Source organism: Cicer arietinum, chromosome 3 (genome assembly GCF_000331145.2).
Source record: "Cicer arietinum cultivar CDC Frontier isolate Library 1 chromosome 3, Cicar.CDCFrontier_v2.0, whole genome shotgun sequence".
NCBI lineage: Eukaryota > Viridiplantae > Streptophyta > Magnoliopsida > Fabales > Fabaceae > Cicer > Cicer arietinum.
Window position 1 is genome coordinate 65613494 of NC_021162.2, and position 24548 is coordinate 65638041.

The 24548-nt window shown below is 27.6% G+C and overlaps 2 protein-coding genes across 2 annotated transcripts; one reads left to right on the forward strand and one right to left on the reverse strand.

Moving 5' to 3' along the window:
* Positions 1–4535: 4535 nt before the first annotated feature.
* Positions 4536–9235, forward strand: LOC101488715 (alpha-L-arabinofuranosidase 1-like). The gene is given in 18 exon segments (XM_027332513.2): positions 4536–4711; positions 4813–4867; positions 5246–5448; positions 5531–5562; positions 5564–5647; positions 5765–5918; positions 6270–6339; positions 6551–6696; positions 6814–6859; positions 6964–7016; positions 7121–7265; positions 7445–7563; positions 7665–7736; positions 7825–7928; positions 8056–8112; positions 8224–8419; positions 8533–8676; positions 8908–9235. Coding segments are annotated over 18 exon segments (1941 nt in total). The 5' UTR covers positions 4536–4546; the 3' UTR covers positions 9004–9235.
* A 7508-nt stretch (positions 9236–16743) lies between these two features.
* Positions 16744–22819, reverse strand: LOC101488507 (uncharacterized). The gene is made up of 3 exons (XM_004493224.4): positions 22535–22819; positions 21841–22401; positions 16744–17165 (listed from the first exon to the last, which is right to left on the reverse strand). Exons 1-3 carry the CDS (start codon positions 22764–22766, stop codon positions 16825–16827), a joined length of 1134 nt encoding a protein of 377 aa, XP_004493281.1. The 5' UTR covers positions 22767–22819; the 3' UTR covers positions 16744–16824.
* Between the last annotated feature and the right edge of the window lie 1729 nt (positions 22820–24548).

Genomic DNA, 24548 nt, shown 5'->3' on the forward strand with positions numbered 1-24548 from the left:
TAAAACTTTTTACACTACTAACAAAACATAACAATTAAACTCTAAAAAATTTTAGTGTTTGAAATAAAATTAGATTTTTAAAAATAATTTTTAATTATTAAAAAGGTCAAACAAAATTTGATCTACTACCTCTCTAATAAGCGTTAAGAGTTTGATCGTTAATATATTTTTGTAAATTTACATCGTAAAACTTTTAAATACAATACAATATTATATTTTTTATTTATCCATTAAAATTTTAAAAATTTGGTGACCCCCAATGTTTATGTTCAAGCTTCGCCACTAAGTGAAACAAACGCAAAAACGACCATGTGAACAAAGACTATATTATCCATTGATTATTTTTCGATGTAGGGGTAAGTTTACTTGACTCAATTTCGAAGTTGACTCCTTTTAGAGTGTTTTCTCATAATTTATTTTTGATGTTTATTCAAAAACTATCGAGTTAGAACAATTGAAGGATAATGTGTTAAAGAACAAAGACTTTTTTTCTTGTGGACTCACATTTACGTGTGAAAGCGTCGAAATAAGGTAAATGGTGAGAGAGTGTTTCAACTCAAGAGTATAATATATGGTGAGATGAACGAGAAAATCGTATTTTTCAACGATTCATCATGAGATCCCTACGTTCGCCAGTAGCTCTTTGAGGGATAAATTAATTAATGTGCAAATATAAAACTATGAGATTAAAATATAGAATAGAAGCATCTATAAGGTGAATCGATTTACTATATTTAAATGTGCGGTATTTGATATTATTGTGATATTGAGTGTCGAATGAATTTTGTGTGCTTGATTAGACAAGCTTTTGTGATGTCATGATAAAAGATGGATGCATTGTAGGATATAGGTTTATGTAGTGTGATAATGAAAGATGAATGAATTGTGATAAGTTTATGTGATGATGATGATGATGTATGATTGATGATAATGATGTTATAAATTTGTGATAAGTTTATGTGATTATGATGATGTATGATTAATGATAGTGATGTTATAAATTTATGATGAGTTTATGTGATGATGATGATGTATGATTAATGATAGTGATGTTATAAATTTGTGATGAAAATATTGAAGTAACCTCATAGTTGATGAAATAGTGGTGATTCCAATCTTTGCTTGAGATGATGGTCTTAATGGAGTACCATATGCCAACGAAAGGAGAAACTAGATATTATATCTTTGAAGTGAAGATTATCTTGTCATCATATAGGTAGGATCTGACAAACCTATTGATTTTGGGGAAGTACAACTGAATGAGTTTGATTGTGGCGGTCTACTGTTGAGCTTAAGGTAACATTGTTAGACCTTGGAGGTATTCGAGTGGATAATTCCTAGGTGACTTGGAGGTAGCCATTCAAATGTTGGTAGCAACCATGCAACACAATTCACGTTGATTGTCGCGTATATGTGTTTGGATTAAGTTGAGGGGATATATGAGGACATGACCGATTTGAATTGTTCGTTCATTCGTGTGGTAACATAGTATTAGCTCATAACCAAATACTTCAGAGTTAGAAAGGTACCAAATTATGAAGAAGTAGGATTTAAGTGCATACATAACATCATTGCATTTTCTCGTGATTGTTTTGTTGTGATTAATGTATTTCAAAAGTGATAATAGTTTCTCTTAGATGAATTTATGTGATGTGATAATAAAAGATGGATGCATGATATGCTTTATGTTTATGTGATGATCATGATGATTTTTGATTGATGATAGTGATGTTATAAAATTGTGATGAGTTTATATGATGATTGTGATTATGTATGATTAATGATGTTATAAAATTGTGATGAGAATATTGAAGTACCCCATAGTTGATGAGATAGTGACGATTCCTAAAGATGATGCTCTTAACGAAGTAGTCTAAGCTAACGAGGGGAGAAAATAAAATATTGAAAATTTGTGAAGTGGATATTATTTTCTCATCATATATATAGGTAGGGTCTGACAAGCCTAGTGATTTCAGGAAAGTACAACTGAATGAGCCTGATCGTGGCGGTCTGCTGTTAAGCCTTAAGGCAAATATTCTTAGACCTTGGAGGTATTCAGGTGGAGAATTTTTAGGTGACTTGGAGGTAGCACTCCAAATGTCGGGAGCTACCACACAACACACGTTTACCCCAATTGTCACGTATGTGTATCTCGGGTTGAGTTGAAAGATCTATGAGGACAGGGTCAATTTGAATTGTCCGTCTACCGGGATGGTGGCATAGTATCAAGCCTCCTAATGAAGTAGTTCAGAGTTAGAATGGTACCGCATTGAGAAGTAGAGTTTAAGCTCATGCATATCATTGCATTTTAGTGTGATTGTTTTGTTGTGATTAATGTGTATCGCATGTGATTATAATTTCTCTTAGACGATTTGATGTGATAGTGAAATGTATTGATTTTCTTTTAGTGATTTTGACTTTTTAATGTGATATTTTTCTTGAGCAATGTTTGTGTGATAATACGGTTCTATTATGGTTTTTGTGTGTGTTCTTCTTACTTGTATTATACTATCGACATGATTTTGAAACTCAACTCCTTCGTTGTTCGTGTTTGACTGGCTTTACCATGCGTTTGCGAAATCACAGTTGTTACATATTAATGAGTCTTGAAGTTTAAGTTTGGAAGAAACCCCGCTTTGATAGGTGATATCGAGAATAAAAGTTTTAATTTGTATTTTAATTATTTAATTTGAAACATATTTTTTTATGACACAAATTATTGTTGCTAAATAATTGTTAGATTAGAATTTTTTTTAACATAATAAATATGAGAATACTAATAATACAATAACTATAACGTTTTTAGACTAATTTTTTTATGTTGTATTTATGGAAATGAGAAAGAAGTAGTTGAAGTGTATAGTTTATACACGAGATAATATTTGTTACTAATCAGTTGGTTAATTTTTTTTTATAAATATTTTATAAATAAAAATAAAAGTAATTATAATATACTAATTTGAGTTAATTTTAAAAATAATACATGGGATAAATAGTTAAAATTAATATTAAGTTTTACTATAGTTAAAATTTGTATTTTGTTTTTCATATTATTTTAAAAAAAAAAAAAAGTCATTGAAGAAGCCTTTGAAATGTACAACTCATAATATAAATGTTTTGTTTGCCATTAATCAATGTGTTCAATTTAGTGTATTTTTTTTTTTTTTGTATCTTTTAAATAAAAATAAAAATAATTATTATTATACAGTGATTTGAGTTTTTTTATAAACATCATAAAAGGGTATAAATATTTCTTACTAAAGAATAAGTTAAACTTGTATTTTTTTAATGATTGTCGGTATAAAATAAGAACAATTATAATACACTAATTATAATTTTATCATACTTCGATATTTTTTTACGTTGTTTTATGTGAAAATAAATCACTCAATAAACATTTGAAGTGTATAATTCAAACACAAAATAAATATTTGTCACTAAACAATTCGTTAAATTTGGTGTTTTTTTTTTCATTTCTAAACAAAATGAGAATAATCAAAAGATACTAATTTGAGATTATTACTAATTTTAGATTATTATTATCACTAAGAGATAAATGTTTTTCACTAAAGAATTAATTAAAATATGTATATTTTTAATATCGTCGACATAAAAATGTAAACAATTATAATACACTGACTATAATTTTTCATAGTTCATTACCATTCACATACGAAAAAAATATTTGTTATTAATCAATTAATTAAATTTAATATTTTTTCACGTTATTATAAACATGGATAAATACTTTTAACTAAAAAATTATTTAAAATTACTGTTTTAATTTTAATTTTATCGTCATAAAAATCAAACCATATAAAATTCACTTGAAAATGTTAAAAAGTTTTATGATAAAATTTTTAGCTAAAGAAGTAAGTTAGGATAAATTTTAGAATTAACTTATCATCTTGTATTTTCTTATCAAAAACTAAATTGCGACATAATTATGCTAGAATTATTTTATTATGACTCTCATCTTACACATTAAACAAACCTTTTAAGATATACATTGTGCCTGTGTATATATGACAAGTTATGGCAATTCGTCTGAATGAGATTCGTAAATTATAGCAACACTCAAAAATTAAATTTTCTACTACTAATTTTTTCTTTAATAAACAGTAAATTATAGTTTACTATATTAGTTATATATAAAAAAGCAAATATAAAATGATTTTTTTTTGGAATTAAACAATGTAAGGGATATAAATTTGAATCTAAATAAGAATTTTTAATTAAGGAATATTTTTAAGATTATGTTAAAAACACATCTAATTAAACGCTAGATTATGTTATTCACATGTCAGCCTAGATATTATTTATTATATAAAATAGGCAAATATCATCTGATTTTTTTCAGAAATAAATAAGATAAGGATTATGAATTTAAATTCGATTAGGAATGATTTGTAATAAAATATAGCTAAACTCTAGATTACGTTGTTAACAACTCAGCATTATCTTGATCTCCAACTTTGCGCTTATAAATACAAGTGAAAGTGTTACTAATAATATATCACAAACCAATTGCTCAAAAGAAAAAAAAATGTCTTTATCAAATTCCTTTACTGTTTTTGTTTTATCTTTAGTGGTGTGTTTGGTTATTCCTAAATGTCAAGCTGATGCAAATGCTACACAGACATCAAAACTAGTGATTGATGCAAATTCTGGAAGGCCTATTTCAGACACATTCTTTGGAGTTTTTTTTGAAGTAAATGAATATCTTTTTAAAAATGTTTATATGAATGTGAAGATTACTTAGTTATTGTCTTGGTTTAAATATAATTATATTGACCAATATTTATTTTTTAGGAGATTAATCATGCTGGAGGCGGTGGATTGTGGGCCGAACTTGTGTCAAATAGAGGTATTGATTAAAATTTATGTTGCTAATTTAATTTTTGTTTTAGAAATATATCATTAATATTTTTGGAAAATGATAACAAATTTCGTTAGGACATTGTTTAAGGAATTAAAAGAATTAACTTTTGGATAGAAAATATTAGGTGGCCGATAATGAGGTGAAAATTTGATTCTCATATTCAGCATAAATTTAATAATACTACATAACATTGGTTTTTTTGAAATAAGAAAAAAAAATTGTAAATATATTTGTTAGAACTATTCGAGTTTTGAGACATGTCGTGACTCTAATGAATTTGAAAACCTATTTCGTTTGAAATTTGTTGTATATAAAAAATAAATAAATGATTTAATATTTTATTATTATAAATTTATGTTTCAGGTTTTGAAGCAGGAGGTTCTAGTGTTCCCTCAAGTATTATTCCTTGGACAATTATTGGAGATGAATCAAATATTATAGTATCAACTGATCGTAGTTCTTGTTTTGACCGTAATAAAGTTGCTTTGCGTATGGATATTCTTTGTCAAAGAATATCTTGTCCACCTGGTGGTGTTGGTATTTCTAATCCTGGTTATTGGGGCATGGTAAGTAATTCAACATTTTGTGTAATTACTATAGTGAAAAATTTAATATCATTTATAATTTTTTTTTATTTTTTATAATCAGAACATTGAGCAAGGGAAGAAGTATAAAATAGAGTTATGTTAGAGCAACTAGTCCAATTAATTTAGAAGTTTCATTTGTCGGTTCTAATGGAGTAAAATTGGCTTCAACAAACATAAGGTGATAAATTCCTTTAATTCAATTAACCTTTTATAACTACTTTATATTTAATCATGAAAGTAATTGAGTTATTTGTAACCAAAATAAACTAATTGAGATGTTAATTAATCCATTTAGGACATTTGGAAAAAATGTAGCAAATTGGACAAAGATGGAGAATATTGTTGAAGCTAATGCAACAGATCATAATTCAAGTCTTCAAATCACAACAAGTCAAAAGGGAATTGTATGGTTAGATCAAGTGTCAGCTATGCCATTGGATACATATAAGGTAATCCCTACACTCTCGTACCCACTTTTTTTCTTGATAAAACAATATAAATTACTTTAACTCTATTTTATTTATCATATATATTTGATATAAATTTTAGTTTTCAACGACTCATTTATTTTCATAAAATAAATTCTTACTAATAATCTTCTAAGAGTTGACTTACAACTTTTATTAAATCAATAAAAATTAATTAAATTTAACTAATTTTTTTAATAATAGTAAAATTAATTATTTTTATTTATAATAAAGACTAAAGTAATATTGTAGATTTGGCAATGCAATATTAATTAAAAAATAAATTTATTTTTTATTAAATGGACTAACTTCATTAATCATATTTGGACACAGGGTCATGGTTTCCGAAATGATATTTTTCAAATGGTGGCAGATCTAAAGCCAAAATTTTTAAGATTCCCAGGTATGTTAAAATTATAATCTTTAAAGATCCACCAATTCTATTGTTAGATAATACAAAACAATAAAACTATAAATCTTGGTCTACTTTTATGGCTTACCATTTATTTATTACATGTCACACGATAAATTTTTAATTTTCCATAAAAATAAATAAATTAAAAATAAATTTATTTGAAATTTTATGAAGTGAGCTAACATTTTATTCCTTATAGGTGGTTGTTTTGTTGAAGGAGACAATCTAAGAAATGCTTTTAGGTGGAAAGATACAGTTGGGCCCTGGGAACAGAGGCCTGGACACTTAAATGACATTTGGAAATATTGGACTGACGATGGACTTGGTTATTTTGAGGGACTCCAAGTATGTTTTTATTATTTTTTATTATCATATATTAAATATTTTTCTTTTATTTTTTTGATGAGCTAAACATGTTCCTCGTCAAATTGAAAATACTAATCTTTTTGTTTTTTTGAGCAGCTAGCAGAGGATCTTGGTGCATTGCCTGTATGGGTGTTTAACAATGGTATATTTTGTAATCTCTAAAAAGTCTATTCTAAACTCTATTCACCATTGAAATTTTGTTTTGTTTTGATTTCTAATTTCTTATTAATCTAATGTTTCTTATAGGTATTAGCCATCATGATGAAGTTGATACAAATGCAATTTCACCATTTGTGCAAGTATAACTTTTTTCCTAGTTTTTTTCAATTTTTATTCTTAGTTAAATTGTATATATATTTATATTTATTATTATTTACACTATATATGTTTCATTAATAAACAGGAAGCCCTAGATGGTATTGAGTTTGCTAGAGGTTCTCCCACATCACAATGGGGTTCTCTTAGAGCTTCCATGGGACATCCTGATCCATTTGATTTGAAATATGTTTCAATCGGAAATGAAGATTGCAATTTATTTAATTATCAAGGTATGTGTTTTTTGTTATTTAACTATTTGCTTATACACTAAGACAGTTGAAAAATATTTTCTTGTGAGTACAATTAAAATTTGCTTTATACTATTCAAAGATATTTGATATATAATTAAGAAAATAGTTTGGAAATTAAATTTTGCGTTTTTAATCATTTGTGTTTTTTGATTGATCAGAAAAATACATGAAGTTCTATAAAGCTATAAGACGCGTTTATCCTGATATTCAGATTATTTCAAATTGTGACGGTTCTGTAAATCCACTAAATCATCCGGCAGATATCTATGATTTCCACGTAAGAACTCTTTGTAAAGCTATTAATTAATTTTGCATTTTGGTTTGGCCATTCACATTATGTTATCATTGTTAATGATATTTTTTTTTATCAATAATTAGATTTATACAAATTCTAAGGACATCTTTTCAATGTCTACCAAGTTCGATAACGCACCACGATCCGGACCAAAGGTATAGTTATTAATTATATTTTTTAAAGTTATTTATTTAAGGAATAATTATTCATGCATTATGATTGATGAATTTGCTCAAATCGTAGGTGTTTGTAAGTGAGTATGCTGTTTGGAAGGAAGATGCTGGCAATGGAAGCCTTTTGGCTGCTGTGGCTGAGGCTGCATTCCTTATTGGACTTGAAAAGAATAGGTTAATTGGTTTATTTAACTATAGTTTATATTTCATGAAATTTATCTAAGGTTTAATGTTATATACTAGCTTGTGTTATTTTGAGCTATGTTTTAATATTCTCTCATTTTTCAATTTTTGTCTACAGTGATATCGTCAGCATGGTTAGCTATGCACCCCTAATGGCAAACATAAACGATAGATTGTAATTTTCTTATACTTTACCGAAAAATTTATACCATTTATTTAAATAGAGATGATTTTTCATATATATAATTATTTAAATGTAAAAATAATTGATTTTGTATGACAATAGATGGACACCAGATGCAATTGTTTTCAACTCTTATCAACTTTATGGAACTCCAAGTTATTGGCTCCAACAACTCTTCATTGAATCTAGTGGAGCAACTTTGCTTAATTCAACTCTCCAAACTTCTTCTACTTCACTTGTTGCTTCCGCAATTCATTATAAAAATTCTCAAGATGGGAATAATTATATAAGAGTAAAGGTAATTTACTATATATCAGTCAATTTTTCCGTAACAAGAATGAATGTTCATTTGAATTTAACAAAATTTAGCTACTTAATTAATATTCACTTTGGAATTATTGAATTTTGTAGGTAGTAAATTTTGGCACTGTCGTTGAAAACTTCGGAATTTCAATAAATGGCTTAAAATCAAATCTGCAACAGACAGGTTCATCGATTGTTCTACTTACATCTCCTAATATAATGGATGAGAATTCATTCTCAGAGCCAAATAAGGTACAATTTATTGTTGTAACAGTATATAATATAGAAAATGATATATAATATAAAAAATGATTTATACATTTTTCAACAAAATATATTCTTAAAATATTTGGTTTTAATCCTTCTTTGAAAAATAATATGATTTTGTTTCCATAACTTAAAAACGTCTAGTTAGTGAAATATAAAATTGACCTTGTTAAAAATATCTAATTTACAATTTTGTTTAATTTTATGTATGTACAGATTGCTCATCTACGAGTTCCACTCGAGAAGAAAATCGAGGATCTGACTTATGGACTTCCTCCTTATTCAATTACATCATTTGATCTCTTAATTTAAAATACTATGGTGGAATGTTTCTTGAATTAAATGGGAGAAATTAATGTATATTTTTTATTTATTTCTATTCCTCCTTATTGTTGAAACAATATTGATAATGAGGTTGATTCTTGTCGTAATTTAGGTTTTATTGAAGTTGTCTAGAGAAAAAAAAAAACTAGAGTGGTCAAGGGTCATTGCTCCCAACACTATTTAATGTACTTTTTTTTTTTTTTTTCTGGGTTAGGTCTATATCCCCTCATGTATTTGTAATTTTTATTTTAATCTACTTTTAGCTTTAAAAATTTATTCTTCCTTTATCTTAATTTTTTCCTTTCAATTCCTTTATCTTAACGTTGATTTTTATAGTATAGGAGTACTTTTGTTACTATTCATATTTATCTTCTGTCTATAATGTTGAATTTTTTTGAATCAAAATTGAATCACATTTACAAATTACAATTGACACCAGGGTATGCTCAAATTATCTTATTTCATTTTAAATCCTTTTAAGTAAGAGTTATAGAATCTTGCATTATCATTAAGTTTTGTTTAAAAATATATGACTTAAATGCGTTTAAGTCTCCTTATTTTATTTAAAATTAACTTATAATCTCCCTAATTTTAAAATAGAATTGTGTTTAATATTTTTTTTCAAAGTTATTTGCTTACGTTGTCACTAACAAATGCGCTCATGAAAATTTGTCGTAAAAAAATATAAAAAAATAGATATTAATTAACGACATAAATTTATTTTTATTCAATTTATTTGTATAAAATCAACATCATAACTGCACATTCAATATCATAAAAAATAGATGGGAGCCAAAAAATCCCATAAGTTATAAAACAGAGGAATCCAATTTTAAAAATAGTTGACTAAAAATTCTTTTAAGCCAAAATATATTGAACTCCTCATAAATCATCAGTAATTATGATATAAGCAAGGTTTCAACTTAAATCTAGAAGGCAGTAGTTGTTGATAGAGTTTAGACTTAGAGTGATATTATATAGACTTGCATTACGATGGTTAATTTTAATGTCGTGTATATATGGGTGTATGACCTTGTTTTGTTGGTGTTGTACCCTAATTTAATGTAATTAATTAAAAAATAATTTAAAAAATAAATAATAATATTTAATAAATATTTTACAAATATTATTATAAAAATCTAAAAAACATTATTTTATAAATTTGACTTAACTTTTAGTCTATATTTACATATATTTCCATTACATTACTCAAAAAATAAAATTATATAAAAAAAACAAACAAAATATATGTTTCACATTTATCAAGACACTTCAAACACAGTCACTTCATGCACCCAACGGTACCCTCTTTTATTTTTTTATTTATTTATAACATCTGTTTGGCTTAATTCTAGATAAATGTGGCTGAACTTAATCTGCCTAACTGTTAAAATTAAAGATGCACCGAATAATTTTTAATTTTCTTTATGTAATTGGCTAATCCAAAAAAAATGGAAAATATGTTTTTACCTTTGTATATGAAATTAATGTTTGCTTAATATAGTGTTGCAATTAATGTGTCATTTATGTGTGTAAATGGATAAGATTAGAGTTATTTTATAAAGCATTCATGGTAAATTCCATTCTAATCGGATATAGTATAGATTTATGTGTGCAAATGGCTAAGATTAGAGTTATTTTATAAAGCATTTATGATAAATTCCATTCTAATATGATATAGTATAGATTTATGTGGATAAATGGCTAAGATTAGAGTTATTATAAACCATTCATGGTATATTCCATTCAAATTGTATATAGTATTGGTGGATAAAGATTTCAACAAAGGTATTTTCTATAATAAATTTATTTTCTAATTTGCATATCAACAATCCTTTAATTTCAGTAGAGACACGTGTACTATGTTATGCATGAGAGTTGTGTGAGACATTTCTAAATAGAGTTATTAATATTACTGTAAAAAAGGATATTTCAACAAAATATCACTATAAAAAAAGTTATTTGAATAAAAAATTTCCTAATCGTAGTGTCAACTTAAAAGAGAACCGACTAAATCCTTTGTTTTAGGCCTCTTCAAAAATAACATATTTTTAATACTATCGGTAAGTCTATTTTTGTGTAAAAAAGTTTATTACATGTTAAAAAGTTTTAAGGCACTGTTACATCTAATTGTTAGACTATTACACTAATTTATTTAGGAACTAATATTTAGACAACATTAATTATTTAAAAAAATTGCAAATTTACAAATGTACGTATATTTACATTTAACTTGTCCACTATTTATTTATATCTAGTATTTATTTATTTAATTACATTGTCTATTTTATAAAATAAAATAAAAATTAACTTAAAATAATGTTTGTAATTAATTGTTTGTGTAAAAATAAATATAGTACAATCTTATGACAAATTAGAACCCGTAACAAATGTTGTTGTATACCTCACGTTACGATGGTTAGTCTAATTCATCTGAGTGTATATAATATAGATGAAAATATATATATATATATATATATATATATATATATATATATATAAATTGAAAAATAAATAATTATTAATTGTGACAAAATTGTGAAAATTAAATTATACAAGTCTAAAGGATAATTGTGGTTTAATATATGTTAATCGGTGATGAATTTCGATTAGACATGACATAACTTATGTTTATAAATATGTTAATTAATATAAATATTGTGGTGTATGTTGATTTAATTTTTGGATTTATAGTTGGTGTATTTTATGAGTATAATTATTTTTATGAGTTGAATTGTGGTTGTTGGATGTCGATATGTATATTTGAGTCTAATATGAGAAGATGACATATTATATGTGAATCTTTTCTTGTTAAACGAATTAACTTAATTCAAATGATATGCATAATGTAGTCACGTAGATACTCGTTGAACAATGTAGATTGATGCGTGTATATGAAATAAAATTTATTTTACAACTTTTTTAATTATTAAAATGTATATTTTAATTAGGCTCAATTTTTATGATTAGAATAGGGTCTTCAAAATTTTAAGATGAATCAAATACACAAATTTTTGTAGACCAAATAGTAATCAAGATGCATATTATAAATAAAAAAAAGAGGAAATAATCTATAAAAAATGAAAAAAAAACTACTATAATTATAAAATAACATAAATTTTCCAACCTAAATTCCAACTAAATTTTAATTATTAAAAATATAAACCAAAATTCGATCCACCGCCTTGTTGAATTCGTCACTGCATAAGATAATAAATTAAAATAATTTATATTATTTTGTTTTGGAAATGTTTTAACTATATATCTAAAACAAAATTGAAAAGAAGTTTTACCATTTTTCTTATTGCTTTTGAATATAAAATTAATGTTTGCATAGTATAGTGTTGGGACGTGCGTGTTTAAATGTCAAATATTAGATTTATTTTATTAAGCATTCAATTGATATTCTATATGAAATTTAATATTATGACACCTAATTCTTTATCGCATATTTATTTTATAAAATTTATATAATCATCCAGATTATGTCTATAAAATAGATAATATTAATATAAAATTATTTAATATATCAATGCGATATATCAATATTAAGTCATTAGATAAGAAGTTTATAAGAATCGGTATTAATCTCCATCTATTTTTTTTGAAAATTTTATGAAGTGACCTAACACAATAATTTTCATTATAGGTGGTACATTTGTTGAAGGAAATTATCTTAAGAAATGCTTTTAGGTGGAAAGATACAGTTGGGCCCTGGGAACAAAGGCCTGGTCACTTAAATTACATATGGAATTATTGGACTGATGATGGACTTGGTTATTTTGAGGGGCTCCAAGTAAGTTTTATTTTCTTTATGAGCTAAACATTATTCTAATCAAATTGAAAATACTAATACTTTTGTTTCTTGAACAGCTAGCAGAGGATCTTGGTGCATTGCCTGTATGGATGTTTAACAGTGGTATATTTTGTAATCCTAAAAAAATCCATTCTAAACTCTATTTTCCATTGATTTATTATTTTAATTTATAGTTTATAATTAAATGTCTCTTATAGGGATTAGCCGTCATGATGAAGTTAATATTTCGGCAATTTCACCATTTGTGCAAGTATAATTTTTTACATAGTCTTATTTTTATTCTTAATTAAATTGTATTTCTGAATTTTCATATTTATTGTTATTTACACTTTTATTCATTAATAAATAGGATTTCCTAGATGGTATTGAGATATGTTGCAATCAAAAACGAAGACTGTGGTTTATTTAACTATCAAAGGTATGTATTTTTTGTTATTTGACTATACCTAATTAAAAAATATTTTCTTATAAATGCAGTTAAAATATGCTTTATACTATTCATAAATATTTGATAATTAAGTTAATAGGTAGATAAATCAAATTTTATGTTCTTCATCATTTGTATTTTTTAATTGACTAGATAAATATACGAAGTTCTATGAAATTATAAGATATATTTATCCTGATATTCATATTATCTCAAATTGCGATAGTTCTGTAACGCTATTAAATCAACCGGCAGATATTTATGATATCCACATAATAATTCTTACTTTTTCTATTAAAAAATTATTATTAATTTTGCATTTTGGTTTGGCCACTCACATGTTATCATTGTTAATAATATTTTTTATTTTTTATTATTCGATTTATACCGATTCTAAAGACATGTTTTCAAAGTCTATCAAGTTCGACAATGCACCATGAGCCGGACCAAAGGTTTGATTATTAAATTTGTTTTGAAGTTTTTTTTATAAGAAAATTCTTTTTTGAAGCTATTTATTTATGGAATAATTGATTATGCATTTGATTGATGAATTTTCTCAAATTGTAGGTGTTTGTTAGTGAGTATGCTGTTTGGAGGGAAGATGCTGGTAATGGAACCCTTTTGGCTGCTGTGGCTGAAGCTGCATTCCTTATTGGACTTGAAAGGAATAGGTTCGTTTATTTAACTATAGTTTATGTTTCATGAAATTTTTCTCTAAGGTTTAATTTTATATACTAGTTTGTGTTATTTTGTGCTAAGTTTTTATAATCTTTTATTTTTCTATTCTTTATAGTGATATCGTCAGCATGGTCAGCTATGCACCTCTATTTGTAAACACAAACAACATAATGTAATTATGTTATGCTTTACCGAAAATTTTATACCATTATTTAATTTATATAAGGTGATTTTTCACATAAATTATTTAAGTGTAAAAATAGAGCTGATTAATATAATTTATTTTGTATCACAACCAACAACTCTTCATTGAATCTAGTGGAGCAACTTTGCTTAATTCAACTCTCCAAACTTCTTCTACTTCACTTGTTGCTTCCGCAATTCAGTATAAAAATTCTCAAGATGGGAATAATTATATAAGAGTAAAGGTAATTTACTAATTTAACCCTTCTTTGGAAAATTAAGAGTTTTTGTCTCCTTTAACTTTGAAATTTGTAATTCATGGATTCCTATGTCTTTGCCATTTGTGGTTTTTGTTATAGACACTAAATGAAGACTAAAACCAAATTTTAAAGACCACGGTCAAAATATTTCAAAAAGTAGAGAGAAAAATACTAAGGGTTTGTTTGATTTAAATTTCAAAAACTCTATTTTAGTATTTTAAAATTTTAAAATTAAAAAATTTGTTTGAATTACTTGCTTTTAAAAATTGTTTTGTAAAATTACTTTTCATATTATAGTTTTTAAAACTAAAAAAAGCAAAACAAATAAATAATATTTTACTTTTCATGTTTCAGTTTTTTTACTTTTTAGTTAAAAACTCGAGTTACCAAACAGATTTTCTTTTTAAAAACAGTTTTCTAAAATTTATTTATAAAATAGTTTTTAAAAACTAAAAAGTAAAACACAATCAAGACTTAATACATCACTTTTAAAAGTAAATATTTATACCTAATTTTGTTGGGATGAAAAACATTTTTAACTTTATGAATTGAACATGTTAAAGATATCTAACGTATTATTTTGTTTAATTTTATGTATGTACAGATTGTGCCCCAACGAACTTCATTTGATAATGCAAACCAGAACATGAATAACATACTTCCTCCTTATTCGGTTACATCATTTGATTTGTTAATATTCTAACATACAATGGTGGAATATTTCTTAGATGAAATGAGAGACATGTTACATGTATCTATACTTTTATAGATTTAATTTATTATACCGATTAATTTAATGTAAATAGTTTTTATACTGATATATATGCTTTTATTTTTATTTCTATTGGATATAAATATCTTATTTCTCATTTATTTTATTAATGTTTTTCCTTTTACAATTCCTTTTATCTTAAATTAAGATAAAGGAATTGTTACTGTTGATATTCACTACTTGTATAGAGTACATTTGTAACCATTCGTTTGCATGCACTATCATATATATTTGTGAATTTGAATACGCAGTGGGAAGTTATTTTTTCAAGCAACTATTTTTTACATTAGATAACTTTGTTAACAACCTCCAAGATAAACTTTCTCAACAATTCCAAACGAATCAGGGTGACCTACGGCCAAGCAACTCAAGCTAAACTTTATTTTACAAAAGAAAAAAAGAATTTACATAAGTGCAAGTTCATAACCTCAAAAAGATAATACAATTGATAAATACCCATAGTCAACGGCAAAGAAAAAAGAAAGATCTCCCTAACTCCCATATATCAATAGTTGATAAATAATTTTATCTTGACTCGTTAACATTTTTTTTCTTAACTCAATATAACGTTTTTTATCCTACTTTAATAAATGTTAATGAAATTGAGGATGACAATTTAATAAATAATTTTGCATATCAAAAAGCTCAAAAAAAGAAAAAAAATTATAAAAGATTCCACGATAGAGTTTGCTTTAGACCTCATTTGGTAGTGGACCGACCTTGAAACGAATAAAAATATTTGTTCAACCGAAAAATATGATAGCTTTTAAATGAGAAGATATTTAACAATTCCATTCCTCATGTGTATATATTACCTAAAATATATTGCTTCAATTGATTATATGATATATTTTGTTTGTTTGATTATATGGTGAAAAAAAATTAATTTTATATGTAGTAGTTATAGTTAAAAGTGAGTTGATGGAAACATGATTAATATTTGAATATATTTAAATAAAAGTGGATTGAATAAAAATTTGAGACTAAAAATCAATTTTAGAAGCAAAAATTTCAAATTTTAATTTCTTGTTTAAATTATTTTAAACGCAAAATTAATTCTACTAAAGATCAAATAAATATAAAAAAAAAATAATTCCAAACAATTAGTTTTATTTTTACTTCCTACAAAAAATGGAATCAATCATACCCTTTGTTTATACCTAATAGAGGATAGAACTCAAGTACAAAATAGAGTGAAGGCAAAAAGTGTAAAGAACTCAAAGACACTAGCATACAACAACAGTAATTTAATTCCAAGACTAAAAACAACAAAACCAAAAGAACCAATCCCTTGTTAAGACAAAACTTCAAGTGCCTTGTGCTTTTGAGGCCTTACCTCTTTGAGGTATATTGCAAATTTGCAACTCACCAATTGAATACGGTTTGAGATGGGGCCCAAGGTTTTTAAAAAATGTCTTCGGCCACAATTTGGCTACAAACAATATCACGATTTTTAACGTTTTTGCGACGACAACTCAGGCACATTTGTCTATGATTCTACGATTTTGGTATTTATTAGGTAAATAAAAATTTTATGGACAAATAAATTGATTGTACATTATGTTGAACGAATAATCTGCTAAACCAAATGTAACTGTAAGACAAATATAAGTTTAATAACATAAATAATAAACAAACAAAAAAGAACAGAAAAACGTTGACCATGTATAGTTTAGAAGCAGAGTCTTCTCTTACAAGACTCAAATGGCAAAGACAAAGTATACAAACATCCTAATTCTCTAACAATCTCTTCAATCAAATCCCTGCAGATACAATCCTGCAAAGCCAACCCTATTCTTCCAATCTCTCTATTTTCTCCCCAAGCAACGTCCCTACACACCTCATCTACACTTCTCATCATTCCTTTGTTACTCCACATAACTGAACGATCTTCCTCTTGGACTTTCTTATTAACTATTTCACTTGTCATTCTCTCGTGTATGTATAATGTGTTGCTGATGTCTTCCTCTCCTGGCTTCTTCAGTAACTGATGTTTCTGCTGTTGCATTCGTGCTGTGCAATAAATAAATTCATTATACACAATTTTATTTTCTTTAAACAGGGATACATCGGCTCGTATACATAAATTGGGAGAAAATAACTACAAATAAAGTAGGAAACAAAAACTGATCACGTATGTGGCAAGAAGAAAATACTAGTACCTCAATAAATTTGACACTTAAGGTCTCTTTGGTTCAAAGAAGATGAGAAATTTTAATTATTAGTGTCTCGTTCAAGAGAAATTGAGATATTTTAAATGATTTATTACACATATCACGTTACTCTCTTTAACTTCTTTACATTTTAATTTATTTCTCAAATTGTATATATTCATATCGACATACATTAAACATTTTTTAGTTATGTAGAGTATCTCTTTTTCTCTCCCTTTCAAATTTTTTAAAATGGAGAAAGAGCAAAATCAACTTAATGAGAAATTTTTATTTCCTTCCTTTTTCTTCTTAAAATTTAAATCAAAAACTACAACTTATAAATATCTGTTCCTCTTCCCTCCAAACACACCCTTGTTACGTAAGGTAAATAAATTGGAACCTCACTACATAGGTATTGCCGAGAAATATTCCCTTTAGTCTTCCTTTTAGTGTTATAAGTAAAAAGTCAAATGTATCGATTTAAATCTAAGGGAGTACTGTATGAAAAGCAAAGGCAAAAATCATCGGGACTCATAAGATTTATATAATGTGGTAATTTTTAAAGTAATTGTTGACATTAAAAGTTTTGATACTCACAAAAATAAAAATTAATTGCATTAAAAATAAATATAAAATTCTTTTAAATAATAAATAGGGATGTTAATAATACATTCTTTAAGTCCTAGTTAACGGACAAATGTCGATTTTATTAAGTTGGATGCTAATGATACACATTTGAATATGAATTAACAATGTGATATGTTGATGATGTGATAGAAAAGGAGAGACAAAGATAGAATGAGGTGTAGAGAAATTTGGGATGTAACTTATCATTATTTTTTAATCAATAAAAAAGAAAGTGTTAGAAAGTTTATCTTAAATAATTAGTTGTTAGTATTATTCAATTATAAATTTCCATCTAAGAAAAATTATAATATTTAAGATAAATTTATTTATTTATATAAGATATCCATAGCGAGTATTGTTATGAAGCTATATTTAGATTAATCAATGTTGGATTATATTGAACATCTATAAAGTCGGAGGATCTATTTATTTTTATTTTTTTGTCATGTAGAAAACTCAAGGATATTGAACAAAGAGTAACTAATACGAATTATTTATTTGAGTTTTTTCTTTGGTAAGATGTTTAATATCTATTTTTTTAATTTAATATAAGATTTTTATTCACACATGACATATCAATAATTTTCCTCTTATGTGTGAGTCCATCTATTTGTGTATATTTCCTCTCAAAATGAAACTTTTTTTTACCTATATACGCTTGTGTTTTTTGGTACACTTAAAGAAACACAACACTTGAACCTTTTGTAAGGAAGACTATTGATACAAGGGACCAATCACTTGTAAGTAAAATCATTGGCTACAAAATAAGATCATGAGGAAAGCTCGATGAATCATCATTAGAATAAGCAACGATACAATATCTTAAGACATTATTACGTATATGACTCGTCTCATTTGTATGTTACTCAACATTCATTTTTCTGTTCAATATTGAACTCTTAGTCACATTTCGCATACCAACACTTTGTATCCTATTTACATTTAAAAAATGAAAATATGAAATATTTTTAAGGCAAATTCCAAGTGGAACCTATTCATTATTGACCCTTTCTTAAAAATCACTTAAAACTCTAATGAGAGTCAATGATACTTCTTAAAAACATAAATTAATAGTTATTTTCGTCTATATGTTGATGACAATTCAACATCAATTAATGTTGATTCGTTGAGTTGAATTTTAAAACACACATTTGTTTATTTTTATTTTTATTAAATTAATTTTAATAAATACATTATTTCATTCGTAAAAATCAAGAGGAAGAGGACGATTCTAACGAGTATGTGGTAGTTATTTATTTGATATTCAAATATCTTTTTAAGGACTAGTCTATGGTCACAGCCTAAACATTCCCTAAAATACATTTTAAGAAGATATATTCTACAGATAGTTTTTTTAAAAGTTTATCAACACGGTAGACTAGGTATAATGCAAATGAGATGAGATGGTTAATATAACATAAACTAAGATATATAGTACGTTAGAACTTAGAAGTGTGAGACAATTCTACAGTTAATGGACATTTTTATGTTCTACGCTATGATTGAATGGCCTCAATGATAAGTACTGTTACCTTACAAAACACATTAAAGACAATGTTTTCATCAGCAGGCCACCACACGCATGTATCGACCTGCAGCAATGCAGTACCTCCGCGGGCAAGCAACAAGAGTCTTGGTTGTTGGGTGGGAGGGAGGGAGTGGTGGTGGGGTAACATATCCCTGAAAAAAGTGGGTTTCAGCATGACTAGTGGCAGGTAAAGTGCCAAAGTGGTGTACTATTCTTTTCTTTCTCTTCCCTCCTTTTTCTTTTGAAACATCTTTTGACTGCTTCATATCATGACATGAGGCATAGTGGTCCAAGATCCATCCACCAAAGTACCATGATTTATTATTATTGTTTTAGACCAGAACAAAACGGTCAATTCTCTTTAATTGTGGTTCTATGGAGTTGTAATAATAGTTGAGAAGAGAATGTGGAAAAGAAAATTGTCTAAGCAAAACGTACGTACATGGAAAGAACATTTGAAGAAGAACGGTAATCAATGTCTTTAAATTAATCACTGTTAAATTAGGTGCAGGATGATTGCAGAGCCAAGAAGAAATTAATTTGTCTGCCACCATGATGGTCATGATGGAGTGGAATAGAAGAAGTTATGATTTTTGTACCCAAAAAAAATAAAAGTTATGATTTTAAACTTGGAATCCTAAATATCATGGATAAAGGCAGCATGTGCATTTTGATCGAAAATCGTTGTGTTTCTTATTGATGAATCATGGGTAAGAAAATCTATCATCTAATCAAGTTAATTGCAAACTACTGGTATACTACATCATTTAGGAATTGTAAATGTTCTTTCATAAGAGTGACAACTGTCTTATTTATGTTTAAAAATAAATCTTTACAAACGGTGGTAATTTACTAACCTTTTATTTACTGAAAGCTAATTAATTCTAAATATATAGAAGAAAGCAAATTGGTATTAATCTAAAATATAACAAAGAGGAGTTTATTTATTCTATTATTTTTCTACTTTTTAGTCATTTCGCACTTAACACTTATAGCGACTCAAATTGAATATCTAGCTAATATAAACTTGATCTAATGGTACATAGTGTCAGCTGGTAATTACATACTAATGAAGGATTATTTGATTTTATTTTAATATATTTTAGAGTATTTTAGTGTCAATCTAAATCCAAATTTTATATTAAATTAACATGTTACAACAAGTAAAAATATTGAATAGTTTATGATTAGAGTTAGACCTCTTTTTAGAGGGCCCATATTAGATGGACCCAGGAAGTTGATGTATCAGCTCCAAAAGATTTTACAAAATTGAAGAATGGATCAATCAAAACGCACCTAAATAGTTAATTACTTCATCTAATGATCTATAAATAATGCAAAAAGAGACAAATCCTTTTTTTTATATAAATAATAATAGTGCATAAACAATGGGGTATGAAACTGTAAAAAGGCATATTCGAACCACAAATCAAGTCTTGTTAACTACTACGTAAAATTTATACTCTATGGCTTGCTAGCAAAATAATAATAATTTGTAATAAGTGGAGTATAATTAATTACTTTTTCGTCTAAAAGTATAATATTAAGTCCCTTAACTATATTTGATTTCGCGGTGAACGAAGCAAACACCTATGTGTGTCCATGCAGAAAATGTTATTTGCACACAAAACACATTTAAAAATTAACAATCATGTGTATGTACAACTACATTTTCTATACAATAATTAACATATCCTTTTTTCTATATTTTTTTTTTGTATCACATCACTTTATCTACTTTTTTTATTTCTTAAGTGGTCAATTAAGTATATAGGTGTTCAACCATTTTTTTTTAAATTATTAGCACAATTCAATCAATATCAAAAAATTTGAGAATCATTTAGTATTTTGTGAAAGTTATAACAAAGAGATATCCTATATGTTAACTCCTCCATCCAATAAAATTAATGATTAATTCAACTATTTAAAAAAAATCAGAAAATTTAAATCATATTTGTCACACCACAATATGTAGCCTATTGCCACGTTTAGACCTCGTATTAAATTGTGAAATACTTGTCATAGTTTATAAGATCTCAAATACCTCTAGTACTTTAATCAATAAACATATATTAATTGAATTATTGAGATATTCAAAACTAACACAAGGTAATTTTTTTTTTCTTGCCTAATAAAGTTTGAGATGCTCATAAAACTAGAATGTTTGTGTTTTGCCTGAGGCTCAGATAAGTCTATACACGGCCCTGTTTACGCTACATTAGTTAATTTCCATTTTTTTAAACATTGGATTGTTAGTGTCTAGAAAATCAAGTTAAATTATGACTAATTCGATTGGAGTAAGTATTGAAATTAAACTAACATTTAAAATTAATTAGAAAGCAGAAAAAAAGAACAAGGATGATGAAAATTTTAGACTTACCAAATGAATAACGTCCCGAGTGACAATTCGGACTGAGTGGCGAACGAGTGAACTCGTCAAGAACAGACACAGGACTCGGCTGCTGTTGCTCACCGTTAACCACCGAACACTTTACCTCCGTAACCGTTTTCACTTTATCCCCTAAATCACCTATGCTGCGCTTAACTACCACCGGAGACGGTGACAGTGACGGAAGCGGATCAGTAGTCCTTACGGCGTCAATAATCTTCTTCAGTGCCTTGAGATCCTCGTCACACCTCTGCAACGCTCCCAGCAGCTTCTGCCTCTTCTCCACCACCGTTTCCGGCGAAGCAGGAACCGCTTCAAGTCCCATCAGCCTCGCCACTAGCGCCGGTGGCTCCCGAACATTCTCCGACGACTTCGCCGGACTCGAATGGCGAATATCCGGTGGCAACGTCGGACTCCTCGGAACCTCGCTCGATAATCTCGGATTTCGTACGGTGCAAACTTCATCGCTCTTCTTCTCTTTCGCGTTTTCTGGTTGCGAGTTTGCGGTGGCGGTGGAAATGGAAGAAACGTGATTCTTAGTCTGTTTCTTACCTGAAAATGAGAGGAAAAAGAAAGAGAAAAAAAGAATAATTAATAATTATGCTAATAATAAAATAAAATTTTGTGAAAAATTAATTAACGAAATGGATTTGGTGTGGGACCGGGAAAATGTGAAACGCATTACCGAAGGTGAGGAAACGGCGATGTCGACGGGAATGGGAAGTAGAGATGAGGTGGAGAATGCCGGACATGCAGCCAATTGTCTTGACGTGGATTTTCTCCGGCGCGGTTTCTCGCCGTGACGATGAGGGAGACACCGCGCTGCTTTGTCTCTTCATGACTGTCGATATTCTCTTAATTTCTCTTTTATTAAAAGTGAGTTTGGGTGAGTGGTGTAATATAACGGTTACCACCATAGACAAGAAAGAACAAGGTAAAATTAAAGCAAATTGCACGTGGTGTTAATTATCATGGTTCGCTTTCTTTTTCTTTTTTAAAAAGAAAAAGAAAATGGTAATGAGAATGGTAATTTGGTAATAATTAGGCAACTCTTTGTTAGTGATTTAGATTAGAGGCGAAATGGAGTCACGCAATGACTCGTTTTGGTTGTTCAGTATAGTGAAGATGATTTGCGAAGGTATAACTATAATGTGAGCCGCTAATAATTAATTATTAATTGTGTTAAAGGGAGTTGAATTTGTAAACTTTTTATTAGTACTTTTCTTTTAAAATATCAAACTGTTTTATGACTTCACTGATATCAATTAATTAACGTGTGTAATTGCTTGCTTTTTCAACTGATGTGAAGTTTGATCCGTATGTTAGTTTTGATTTAGTTTGTGTTTTGTAGTGAATATTTGAATTAATTATTGAATTAGTAATGCTAATAATATTATTGTGTTAGTTAGCAGAAGAGAAGGGTGTGTTGGTGTGACTGTGAAGGAGGGCGAAAAGGGAGGGAGGTTTGTTGAAGTTGCACGGGATCTCAATGACTGTCCCGCCAAATTAAGAAGAAAGTAGCAGGGTGGGACTCATTAAAAGGAAAACAGAATAATGACTAGAGATCATCAAGGCATCCAAATATGCATGAAGCTCATTATGAATAGTCAACTCAAATACCAATGTGTTCTAATATGCTTTAACTTCACATTTCAATTCAAATAAGTATAAAATTTAGATGATCTCTCTTATTATTATTTTAAGTATTTCGGCTGTATGAACTCCATATTTGGGGATTGTGTACCGTCATATTGATTATCTTTGGATCATTGTTTGTTTTCTTAATGTGTACGTGTTTGGAGATTGTGTATCATTGTATCTTTACATGACAATTTAGATCTTTATTTATCATTATATAAGTCCAACAGTAGAATTGGATCAACCAATAATCCGGAACACTACTTGATATTCCATATTGGACACATGCACTCGGACTCGGTCAAGCTCTTAAATATAAGATGTATGATTAAACATAGCACTTACCACCACAAAACAGATAGTGGAGAGTTTACCGAAGACTTAGGATCCAAGATACTCGAGTTCTATAAATAGATATTGCTCAGACAATAACAGAGAGACAGATTTACGCACAAACACGCCGGGTTTGAATCAAAGTAATTTGTTAAAAGAAAATGTATTTTTTTTTAAATCACGATTATTGTAATAAATTTATTGCCATACAATATATATATTTTTTTTTATTATTTTCTTTTTGCTGTGGAAGTGCAAATGCGTTCGTCTGCCGCAGCTGAATCTACTGCTCAAATATTCCTTAAAAATAAATTGAGAGTTCTCCGGCGGTTTTGAATCGCATGTTGTATTTGACGCATTTCCGCATCAATTGCGGAAAGTCTATTGGAAGTTGCAACGTCCATAGCTATGCTATTACGAAATTTCTCTAGTTTGAATGAATTTGACGAAGAAAACACTTATTAAACCTCCATTTATAAAGTGATAGAGGAATCCCGCGGTGCGTCACTGAATTTGACGCAGACACAATTCTAGCTAAGTACATCTAATCTTTCAAACATGCAAACAGTTTGTTACGATGATCTAATCCCTTTTTTCCATGATTAGTTCAATAATAAAGTCCTCCGTAATAAATAGAATTTAATTAGATGGCAAATTAAATACATAGATTAGATGTATCTATGTGTGTTTCACTAGTACTATTTTTAAATACATAGATTAGATGGCAA

Excerpts from the sequence above, each read along its gene's own strand:
- LOC101488507 (XM_004493224.4), bottom strand. The coding sequence starts at position 22,766 with ATGGTGGTAACCGTTATATTACACCACTCACCCAAACTCACTTTTAAT. Across the intron at positions 22,402-22,534 it reads TCGCCGTTTCCTCACCTTCG|GTAAGAAACAGACTAAGAAT; the intron begins GTAATGCGTTTC and ends TCTCATTTTCAG. Across the intron at positions 17,166-21,840 it reads CTCGGGACGTTATTCATTTG|CACGAATGCAACAGCAGAAA; the intron begins GTAAGTCTAAAA and ends TTTATTGCACAG.